The sequence below is a fragment of the Pangasianodon hypophthalmus genome, chromosome 12 (genome assembly GCF_027358585.1).
Source record: "Pangasianodon hypophthalmus isolate fPanHyp1 chromosome 12, fPanHyp1.pri, whole genome shotgun sequence".
NCBI classification, from domain to species: domain Eukaryota; kingdom Metazoa; phylum Chordata; class Actinopteri; order Siluriformes; family Pangasiidae; genus Pangasianodon; species Pangasianodon hypophthalmus.
This window is the reverse complement of record NC_069721.1, coordinates 23,518,707-23,530,828: the sequence shown is the minus strand read 5'-3', so window position 1 is coordinate 23,530,828 and position 12,122 is coordinate 23,518,707. Positions and strand designations below refer to the sequence as shown.

Genomic DNA, 12,122 nt, shown 5'->3' with positions numbered 1-12,122 from the left:
TCCATAATTATTGGCACCCCATCTATCTATCTATCTATCTATCTATCTATCATCTCCAGAATTAATTATTAAACCCCACCCATCTGTCCATCAGCTCCATAATTATTGGCACCCTATCTATCTATCTATCTATCTATCTATCTATCTATCTATCTATCTCCATAATTATTGGCACCCCATCTATCTATCTATCTATCTATCTATCTATCTATCTAATTATTGGCACCCCATCTATCTATCTATCTATCTATCTATCTATCTATCTGGTCAGCTCTATAATTATTGGCACCCTATCTATCTATCTATCTATCTATCTATCTATCTATCTATCTATCCAGCTCCATAATTATTGGCACCTCATCTATCTATCTATCTATCTATCTATCTATCTAATTATTGGCACCCCATCTATCTATCTATCTATCTATCTGGTCAGCTCTATAATTATTGGCACCCTATCTATCTATCTATCTATCAACAATCATCTCCAGAATTAATTATTAAACCCCACCCATCTGTCCATCAGCTCCATAATTATTGGCACCTTATCTATCTATCTATCTATCTATCTATCTATCTATCTATCTATCTATCTATCTATCTATCTATCTATCCAGATCCATAATTGTTGGCACCCCATCTATCTATCTATCTATCTATCTATCTGGTCAGCTCTATAATTATTGGCACCCCATCTATCTATCTATCTATCTATCTATCTATCTATCAACAATCATCTCCAGAATTAATTATTAAACCCCACCCATCTGTCCATCCCTCTGTACAAAAGCACTACGTACAATCCTGCTGTATGACACATTTATTGAAAGATGAACATCAGTTTTTTTTTTGCAGTCCGGCAAAGCAAATGAAGAGAAAAGGAAAAACATAAAGGTTTAAGTAACAATATTGTATTAAACCTTCATATTTCTCAAACTGCTGCACAGCCACAACTACATCAAAATCACAGCATTGGCCTAAAGACGTATCTGTGGTTATGCAATTGTTAGTTCATTAAAAAACACACACACGCACACACACAAACAAATTTTGTGATTGGCATCTCAGTGTCTGGAGCTTTCATGTTACATTCGCTGTGTATAACAACACAAAGACATGTTTATAAACAAAAAGGAGGAAATATAAATGAAAAACATGAACATGGTCTGGATAATCTCAATCAGTCCAAAAAGTATGAATCATAATCAGTAATGTGGCTCTTCTGCTTTCACTGACACTGTTTATTTAGAGCTACGATCCAATATTTTACACTCATACAGTCCGAAAAAGAAAGAAAGAAATGCTGATTACATTCCTGCATGGCTGACAGGAAAATGAACACCAAAGAAAATCAGAATAACATAAAACCCTGACTCCAGCAAAGCTATGAGCCAATGAGTTATGAGTTATGAGCCGAGCTCTTGTGGGTCCTGATTTTCACTTTTTCACTGTTTAATCAAGAGTAAAGAGACAGACAAGCAGACTGAACATCTGTATTTGACTTATCTGGCCAGATCTGACTCACATACATACATACACACACACATACACACACACACACACACACACACACACACACACACACAAAAAAAAAACTCCAACAGCTGTTCAAATAAAGCAAAACTTCCATGCAACCCAACAAAGCATGGTCCATCAGGGAACCTTTCCTGCACAAATTTATTCACAAAAGTGACAAAAATATATACGCCCTACAACGTGAGTGGAAACATTTGGCCATGACAGGACAGGTGAGGAGGACTAGATATCCCTAGAAAAAAATCATTTTTCACTCATACACATACTTTTTGCAAATGATTAGATGTATTCGCTCATAATGTTACATAAATGTGACGTGACATTTTCTATTGCTTTGCAGTAAAATATATTAAAATGTAAGGATCATGATAGTGAACAACAAAAATCTCCACCACAGACATTTATTTAACGGGGTAGTCTTACTAAAGAAAGAATTCATATTTATCATTTAAAGGAGCAGTGTGTAATATTCAGAGCCCTCTGCTGCTTGTGTGGTGAATTGCACTCGCAATAAAAACATAACCGACCACTCATGGCATGTGAGTTGCCTTTTAAGGAAAAAGGGGCGGGGCTGAGCAGTACTGGTTTGGAGCTAATTTCAGGGACAGAAAAATGAAAACAGAGAAATGAAAAATTATTATTGTTGTTGTTGTTGTTGTTGTCATTATTATTATTATTATTATTATTATTATTATTATTATTATTATTTAAAAAAAATAGGCAGCTATGTTGAATAACAATGTTGTAAGTCAAAATGCCATGTAAGTTGCCTTTTAAGGAAAAAAGGGGGCAGGGCTGAGCAGTACTTGTTTAGAGTAAATTTCAGGGCCAGAACAATGAAACCACTAGCCTTAAAAAATAAAATGAATTAAATTTAAAAAAGGTATTATTGTGAATTACATTTTTACTAAAGTTACCTCTAAAGGCGTATGAATATTACAGATCTAGATACATTTTTTTAAAACATTACAAACTGCACCTTTAAAAAAAATAGCAAAAAAAAAAAATCCCCACAAAATAAAGGCCAAGATAGTCTTTATCAGAGCTTATAGGATTTGAACTTGAGCCTTAACCACAAAGGCATTTTAATGAATCTTACATTTATTTTGAACTACAGTTTGACATTCATTTAGACACAAAAAACACAATTTTGCAATTTTTGGAATAATGATTGGAGAGTGTATTCCTCATCTCACACCCACATGATTAAGGCTTTTCGTAAATCAGATTTATGAATGAATTGAAAGCAAAACCAACCAATCATGTACCAAAGGATGCGTACGATACAGTCTGAACTCATCATGATCTCATTTCATTTCATCAGCATATCATGCTCTAGCTATTTTTACATTGTATGTACACACATTTATTCAGAAACAGAGAACGCAAAGATGCAGCGTTTGGGTTGCAGTGATGTGTCACTGAACCGCTTCACAAATGCTTATTGTTTTTTATATATATATATGTATATGTATATAAGCATAAAGCTACAGTTGAAGGTAACCTTGGCGTGTCTCCTTCTGCGATGCTGATGAGTTTAATGAGTTTAGTGAGTTTCACGGCAAAAATAGAGTACAAAAATATTCCGAAGAGCATGATCGAAGAGGCTAGAGCGTGTGCCGATAAAGTTTGAGAATATATCTGATTTGAAATAATATAACGTATGAAAAAAGCCATATTTTTTACTTATTGGTTCATCAATCAGGTTTTTGATATAACTCCATAAACCACCATTTTTAATCTGAGTGATGCCACTGGAAAAAAAAGAAAGATGAAGAAAGTGAAGAGCTGAATACGTTAGAAAATGCTTTGTTAGATCTGAACTCATGCTAGTAAGCGTCTAATACACCGCAGTTAGCATGATAAATATCTAACTCAGGATAACGTGTGCAGTATGTCAGAGTATAAACCTGTCACAATCATTAAACTGTCAGAAAAATTAATGATTCATTAATTAATGATTTAATGCCATTTCCTGTTGAATTTATGCCACTTGTTATATACTGTATGCATGTAATAACACATGGCACATACAGTTCTTTACAGACATTGGGACCATTAATCACGCTGGATACGAGCAATTTTATGCGTAAATTGTTCGTAGGTGCATTTACAAACAAATTTGCTTAGCCACAAAAAAACAGTTATTTTGAAAAACATATTCTATATATATTCTACATTTTGCTCTGGAATTTGTGCAAATGTCCGTATAAGGAGAATTAATTGGCTTCAAATCTTCTAATTGTGGATGAGATTTTGTGGATACAGATTATGCTGTTGAGTTTAAATCACTTTATTTATCTCAATTACATACCAATTTAATGAAACATTTATTTTATATTAATGATTTGAAAGAAGGTAATTCCAAAAAGAAATCCATAAAATAAGAAAAAAAACAACTAGCCATTGCTTGAGAAGAACATAATGGCACCTAATAAAAGAAGGCGGTGTTTACGCGTGTCTATGGAAGCTGAAGCGCTGCAATGGCTGAGCTGCATTACTGGAAGATTTAGCGTGTGCCGCACTTTCAACATGCGCTTTCGTCATTGTTAAACAGATAAATTCACACATTTACAATTTTTTTGTTTTAATTTATTTTGAATGTATTTATTTTCTGTCCATTGTTAAAAGTGATATACAAATAAAATTGAATTGAATTGTCGCCATTTTGTGGTTTTCAGCTCTCTGTGAGCTTTTATGGAGTTTTGTGGGTGTGGTTAATAATAAAACAGCTGTGCTGTGATGACGCATTTGATTTTCCTCGTAAGCTGTAATTCGCAGGTTGGAATGACATCATTTTTGACCTCAGCGATTTTTTTTCCCCTCGTCTACATGTTCGTCTTTTGTTAGCAACAAGCTAGCCAGCTAACTGTGATGAGTGATGTATATTTTCTTCCCCACAACTGTACAGTCAGTGTTATAGATTTAACAAGCGAATACGTCTGTATGTTGATTGATTTAAAGCTAACACAGTACAGTGTAACTCATTTAAAGTTAAGAAGTGCTGCTTTGTTTACTGTTGATACTGTGAGCGGCCATGTTGATTTGATGTCACTCTGTAAACAGGAGAGGAACTCGCAGTTGAGAAGACTATTCCGAGTTGACGAGTAGTTGAGGGGGCGTTTCCTTTGGCTGTTACTGGTTGGAGGTTGGGAATTACAAGTTACAACCTCGAGTCGAACGCAGCATGAATGCGTTTGGTAATTTATGGTTCACTGGCGTTCATCAACGTACAACAATAAAATTCTTTTGTGAATTTTGCCATAAAATTTTAGTTCAGTTTGACCCACGAAATCATTTACACAAAACTTTACTAAAAGATGTGTAAGTAAAGATAGTAAGTAAACTGAATTTATACTGCATGTCAAGTTTTTTAAAACCATGGAGATTTTTTTGTTTGTTTTTATTACAGTTTACGCACTAATAGCTGTTAAACAAGAGAGGAAAAATTAAACAAAAATGTTCCATAAAATCCCTAGACGTTAGTATTTATGGACCTATTCACTGATCGTAATGAGACTCTAATGTGAATTAGCGCTTTATTAAAGTTGAGTGCACTTATTTAATAAAGCCGTTTCTGTAAAAGTGCAAAAGTATCTCGCAGTTGATATTAGACAGTGTTAGTGTCACATGCGTTGCAAAAGAATATCTTGTGTGCTAACAATACCTAATTTGTGAACCAGATCAGCCTTTTTTTCTCCCAATAAAATAAAAACAAGAAGTCAACAAGAGAAAACATTTCTCAGTTCACCTATAGTCAGTTCTTACTTAGATTTTCTAATTCTAGAGGATTGTAGTCAGGTTTAACACCAAAAGGATGTTCAAAAACTGTTGACTAACAGCGTGTCTGATTTATAGACTGAAGAAAGAATTATGCTGCCTTCATGTGCTATGGGAATTATTCTACTTTCCAATTCTCAAGTGGTAATTACGAGTACGTCATGTTCACATGCTTTGATGACAGAAAGAACATGAAACATGGACGACGCCAGGTTCATTCATACATATTACTTTTTTCTTTTACTTTTATTTTGACACCATAACACATATTACTCAGTTAGCTAGCCTGCATAGAACCATGCATCGAATGGTTGCTGATATACAACGATGAATATGACCAAAACTGCAAGTGCTAACAATTAGCTGCTTTTAGAAAAATGAACAAAACCTGATAGTCAGTACAGAAACTGTTCTCTCCTCCGCCATGCTGAAGGTTTAGGACTCCTCACAGCTCAGAAACTCAGGAATCAAAATTATCTCAGAGTTTCCCAGTCGTAATTACAGCTTGAGGGGTCTTTGCAACTTCCTAGTGGGAAACTCATATTTACGATAATTCTGATAGCATGTGAAGGCAGCATTTCAAGGCCACAAGTTCTAACTCGGAAAATTTAAACCATAGGACTGAAACGCCACTCAGTGTTTTCTGAATCATTAGCAATAACTATGGATTATTGAATATGTGGCAGGCTGTAAAACAGGCCGTATGCTTTCCAATTTGTGTTTTTTCGTACATTTATGTAAATATATGACTGCAGATTGTAATGGTTAAACACTATCATCTCAAATCATATCTATTAGCTAATTATGTAATGATTGTGACAGGCAGCTGAGGAAAATGGAGGAAAAGACAGATAAAAACAGAAAAATATGTAATGATTGGATAAAAATGGAGATGAAGGGCTTTCCATAGCAAACACACACACACACACACACACACACACACACGAAATCGTACAGCTTATATACCTCACATATAGATCCTTATTGCAGTTATCTGAAAGGTGAGCGAGATCAGGGAACAGGAGAGACGTACACACTGTAGATGGTTTTCCTTCCCCATCAGAACAGATATAACGTGGCATTCGCACAGAAAGCTACCATGGCTAACACTGAGGCTGTGAAGTGACGGTGTAAATAACACACTCCTCCTTTCTTCAGCGTTATGACAGCAGGTACGCAGCGCAGCAGAATGGAAGTGCATATATGTATGTATATATATATATATATTTTTTTCACTCTTTCACTTATTTCTGCATATACGTAGACTGATTGAGGAGAACCTCCTCGTTTATCTTCTCTCTCAGTTCTCTCGGGGGCGTAGTGGTGGTGTTAGTGGTGGTGTCGGTGGTGTTGATGGTGGTTAGAACAAGCGAGCTTTTTTCTTCAGTTCGTTTCTCTTCCACAGAGCCAAGCGGTCGAACTGTGCGATGGTCATCCCGAACACCTGGAAGAACTCGTCTGGGGACAGGTGCCTCTGAAAGAGAGCAAAAAAAAATAATTAATAAAATCATTAACGCTTGCATTTCTAATGTTCACAGTAACACAATGACAAGTCAGGGTGTGGGCGTGGCCTGTCCAACTTTTTTTTTTTTGAAAATATCAAATCAAATGTCGCTTGCTGCTGTCGCTGCTGTACATACAACCAAAGTGAATGATTGTCACTTCATTAAGTAATTGTGAGTGTGAACGTAGGGTAACTCTGAGGAAGCAACATGAGTGGAGATGGCAACATGGCAACATGGCTGACAAAAAATTGAGAATAAATAGAGTTTTACCACAAAAATTCATGATAGGGAATAAGTCTGGTTCCAAGAGGCTGAATTTATTTTAATTTTTTTAATTAAAAAAGATGGGGGTAAAAAATAACTCTTTGTTTATCAACAGATTGTTGGTTCTTGTGTTAAGTGTACACTGCCACCTAGTGTATGGATGTCCCAAGCGTTTCATTAATAACTCGCAGTCAGTGAGTGAAATTTTTTTTTCAAGGCCGGACCTCACACAATATTTCCAAGAAAAAAATATGCTCATATTGTGTTTCCAATGTTATATTTTGCACTTTGCCAAATTTCCATGAATAAGTTGAAGTCATACTACAAAAAATGACATATCAGTAGTGCAGGTGACCTAATAACACATCTATCAAAATGTGAATAACTAAAAAAAAAAAAGTTTTTTTTTTTTGTAGACCAGACCACAGCCCATAACAATGTGCATCACTAATTAAGCTTTACTCATAAATCATTTGTTTGACTGTTTACAAAAGAAATCTTGTATTCATGAAAATCCCATAATTTCAGAAAAAAAAACCCCACTTGTATCCTACTCGTGCTCCTGAGTGGGTGTAAATTTATACATCAGAAGATTAACTAATGTAAAACTTTGACTTCATCGACTTCAAATCATATCATTTGCAAGGACTAAGAATATCACTGAGAAAGTTTTGGGAAAACTAGTCATTTTATTGGCATTAATCAAAGAATATGACAAATAAAGAAAGCGAGCCCATAAAGAACACAAACCCATAAATGAAGACAAATAAAACTAATCGTTCAATTATAGCAAAAGAAATGGCACCTTATAAGTGAGAACAGGTGGGTCTGTCTGCGCAGAGCCGTAAACCGTAAACAAACGCCTCATCTGACAGAAGATTAAAGTCACGCTTATGAGGAAAAGGATGTTTAAAGACCAGAAAGTGGCTAATAAATCAGTTCTGTTTGCCACGGCATCTTCTTTTAACGCTGCATAACACTTCCAGCACATCAGCCGAGACACTTAAAACGATTGAAAACAGCGGTTTCCCTTGTGACGCGCTCGGTGTGCATCATCACCTGGTTACAGTGCAGATCTTTTTTCCACCTTTTTTCACATCACATCATTTTCTTGTCTCCTCACTTAATTCATGTCTAATTCAAATTTTCTGTAATTTGTCTCTAGATTTTGAATTTTCCTCAAAATAACTTCCACTTTTGCCTTTTCTCTTATTGCTCCTTTCGTGCTCCCAGCCCTCTGTGCATATGACCTTTTATGGAGTTTTGTGGGAGTTACTAAATGCAAACGTATCAGGAACAAGCTTTGCCCTTTGCACAGGTGATTAACATACACACGCTAATATGAAGAAAACCAGCCTTTCTGAAACTTTTATAAAGCCAGCAGAAATATTTAGACATTCATAAAACTTCAGTAAAGAATTGATAAATGATGCCTAATGTTTGCATATAATTTTTACTCATTAATCTGTTAAACAGCTTTGCTGCTTGATGTCAGGAAGCCTTCTGCCCTCACTGCTGCAGCCCGGCTACCAAACGACCCTCATGCTGGGACCCAGCCATATCTTCCAGAGTTCGAAACTTAATCAGCTCTGACCGCGTGAGCAGATTTTTCTACTTACAGCATCTGCGTGCAGTGAATTTCACTCTGGATTAAAGAGTGGAACAGATGACATGGTGCACGGTGATGATGGTCACAGCAGTCTGTCCACAGAACTCAACTCATAACTTACAGACATCCAGGGCCTTTGCGTGTGTGTGTGTGTGTGTGTTTGTGTGTGTGTGTGTGTGTGTGTTTGTGTGTGGTTTTGTAGCTCTATGTCTCTATGAACAATGACATTTGGGGACATTTGGCTGGTCCACACAAAGGAAAGTACTTTTTTTTCCCTTTCAAAACATGCAGCTTTTATTTAAAAAGCCGAAAGAGCCAAAGAGGCGTGATTTTTATTTAACTACAGTAATGCACAAGATGGTAAAACCAGCGTGTGTGTGTGTGTGTGTGTGTGTGTGTGTAAGGGAGTGTAGAACGCCGTGGGTGAATACGTCAGGGTTACAGGATGTGAACTGGATTTGAGGCATCAGTTAGTGTTTGTTAGCTCAGTCCAGGCCGCAGGAGGTAGAATAACAGACGCGTGTGGCTTTTACAGACCGCTAGAAAGATGAAACTGCTGAAATCATCAGGCTTTCGTAATTCTCATCAGGGTGTTGTCAGCATTCCCCTGGAGAGGCTGACGGTATTCCCTCCTGCAAGAGAAACAAACTGATCTCCTGTCCTAACCAAACGAGTGCAGTCTTAACACACACACACACACACACACACACACATACACACTGATCATTTACTCCAAACACAAAGCTGATAACCCCACAGCTCATAATTCAGTCCTGAAAATCAGCATCTCATGACCTCTGACCTCTCCCTGATAGTTCTGTCACAACAGTTTGACTCCTAAACGCTACAGTTTTTTCACAGAGACCGTCCACCTGTCTGTGATCGGCCCACACTCACAAGCGTCTTCTGTTCATTCGTTCCGTGTGTCACGTCATGACATCGGCTCAGCTCACAGCGTCTCTTAAACACTGAAGTTTACTTATGACTGCGTGTTTGGCGGTGCTTTTCTTTTTGTTTGTTGATGGATTGCTGGTCTACAGTACGTCCTGTAAAGAATGAGAAAACTGCAGGAAATTTCATGGGTAAGTGGCGAGTTGAAACACGGATGTCTAGCAGAATCCACACATTTCCAGAATAAACGTGTATATGTGTGTGATTCGTGTTTGAACCCCTGAAAGATGTTATGACAGCTCTAAAGGCTTATTCAAAGGTGGCTGGAATAACACACCTACAGTGTATCTAATATATACAGTACATATCAAATAATGCATTAATTGAGCTATAAGGATGTTCAGAAAACATCAAACACCTCAGTCATCCAATGAGCGTGTCCTTTAATTTGTTTAATCACAGTTTATTGGCTATCAGCTGCTATGGTGAGAAACAGGATTAACCAATCAGGATCGTGTATTTTTCCCATTTCTTTCTGAAACCAGCTAAATACACTCCACGCTCAGGGATATCGAGGTGACGGTTGGTAAAGTGCAAGAGGTTTACTACAGGAGGAGGAAAAGAGAAATAGATCTATCACTATTTTAATAATTTTCACTGGAACTACGGCTTCTAACGTTATTAATGTAGTTAGATTGGTTGACTGTAGGTCGTGCCTTAAATAATTACATAACAAATTCTGAGTACCATCACTGCTCCTACTGTACTTATCAGTTTAATCGTACCAAAACAAAACATTTATCTTAATCGGAATGGAGTAAACCAACTGAGGCCAAAAAAAAAAATCTACCCAATCAAACGAGATGGATGAACTTTTTAATAATAAGTTAAAAGGAAAATCGCAATCTAAAAACTTCTACGAAGTTCTACAAGTTCTATGAAGAAGCCAAGTTTATGTGCACATCATAAAAGATGTAACATGATTAAGATATTGGATCTGAAGTAAGGGACAACCAGCTAATAACTCGTGACAGAATGATGACTCACGTTTTCTTGGACAGCTGTGGCTTTGCGCTGTGTGTCTCTGGATGGTAAAATATGACCTTTTATCCATAAGCAGAACAAATAAAATCTGTTATGGCTGTTATATCACTGTGCATGTTGGATTTAATAATGGTTTGGCTTTTAGACTGGAGAAAAGGTGGACCAGTTATTCAAATTGGTTTGTCCAAGAACTATATCACTGTTACAGAGATACCAAGATGAAGTATGACAGAGACGGAAAAACAAATGAATTATGAGGGAGAAACGGCACATTAGCATTCCAGCAAAGCTTCATGTAAATGAGAAGCGGATGTTCTCGGACAGCAGACAATCTGCAGACTGTTGAACGTGCCGTTGCTTTCACTAGGTTTCATTCCAAATCAGTGCAGAAGGAGACGGACACCTGATGCAAGGTGAACTATCCCCCTAAAACAAACATCAAACCTCCACACTGGTTAATTATTATAATTTATTCAATACACAAAAGAGTATTGGTTAAAAATAGGTATATTTAAAAAGTGTACAAACATCATGATTCTTAGCTCGTTTTGGGCAGGGCTCTGTCCATTCCATTTTCCGTACCGCTTATCTTACACTGGAAGGAGTGCCAACCCATAGCAGGGCACAATCACACACACACACACACACACACCCATTCACACACTACGAACAATTAAGAAATGCCAAACAGCCTACGACGCATGTCTTTGGATTGGGGGAGGAAACCCGACGAAGCATGGGGAGAACATGCAAGCCACACACACACACACACACACACACACACACACAGGGCAGAGGTGGGATTCAAACTCCCAGCCCTGGAGGTGCGAGACAATAGTGCTAACCACTAAGCCACCTTTTTCCCTGGATGGGGCTCATAATCGCAATTAGTGTTCACATAGAAGCAATCCTTCTGAACTGTGGACCGACTGCACAACATACATTGATAAGGTGTTCCATCTCCTCCACTGATAATACCAACCCTTTCCTTACGATCATGTAATGTGAGAATTTGAAGCAATCTTGTTACTCAGTGTGTAGCACTGAGAAGGCATAGCTTCAGCATCTGATGATGACATCACCAGGGGCTGAAGCGGACAACAGGACCAGGGATCGGTTCTCTGGACTGCTTCCGGGAAATTTCCAGAAACACTAACTAAATATATCCAAAAGCTCTAGTATATACAGTCTGTTTTAACCTGCTTATATTCTTTACTTTCTGGACAGCTAAAAACGCACTTGTATTTCAGAAACACATTCCCAGAATGACCAGCTGCCTGTGAAAGAAGTGTTTTGTGTAAGTGCAGTGTGAGTGTACCGTGAGAGGGTTTAACAGTAACAGTACCTCCAGCCTGGTGCGGTCCACATCACGCGGCAGCTTCACTCTTACTCTGTGTGTCACAGCCAGCATGTCATATGGGTACACCTATAAACACACACATCACACACGTTGTACTGTTTAATAACTCTTATATCAACACTTTGCTTTAACA

At 37.4% G+C, this 12,122-nt stretch overlaps 1 protein-coding gene across 1 annotated transcript in view; it reads right to left on the bottom strand.

Annotated features, from left to right (window-relative positions):
• Nucleotides 1-807: 807 nt before the first annotated feature.
• The window catches only part of ablim2 (actin binding LIM protein family, member 2), a 109,360-nt gene continuing 98,045 nt past the window's right edge, over nucleotides 808-12,122 (bottom strand). The window contains exons 23-24 of the mRNA XM_053238388.1: nucleotides 11,975-12,055; nucleotides 808-6,790 (exon numbers count right to left, since the gene is read on the bottom strand). Of these exons, the coding sequence (XP_053094363.1) occupies nucleotides 6,677-6,790; nucleotides 11,975-12,055 (195 nt within the window). The 3' untranslated portion in view covers nucleotides 808-6,676. The remainder of the gene's footprint in view (nucleotides 6,791-11,974; nucleotides 12,056-12,122) is intronic.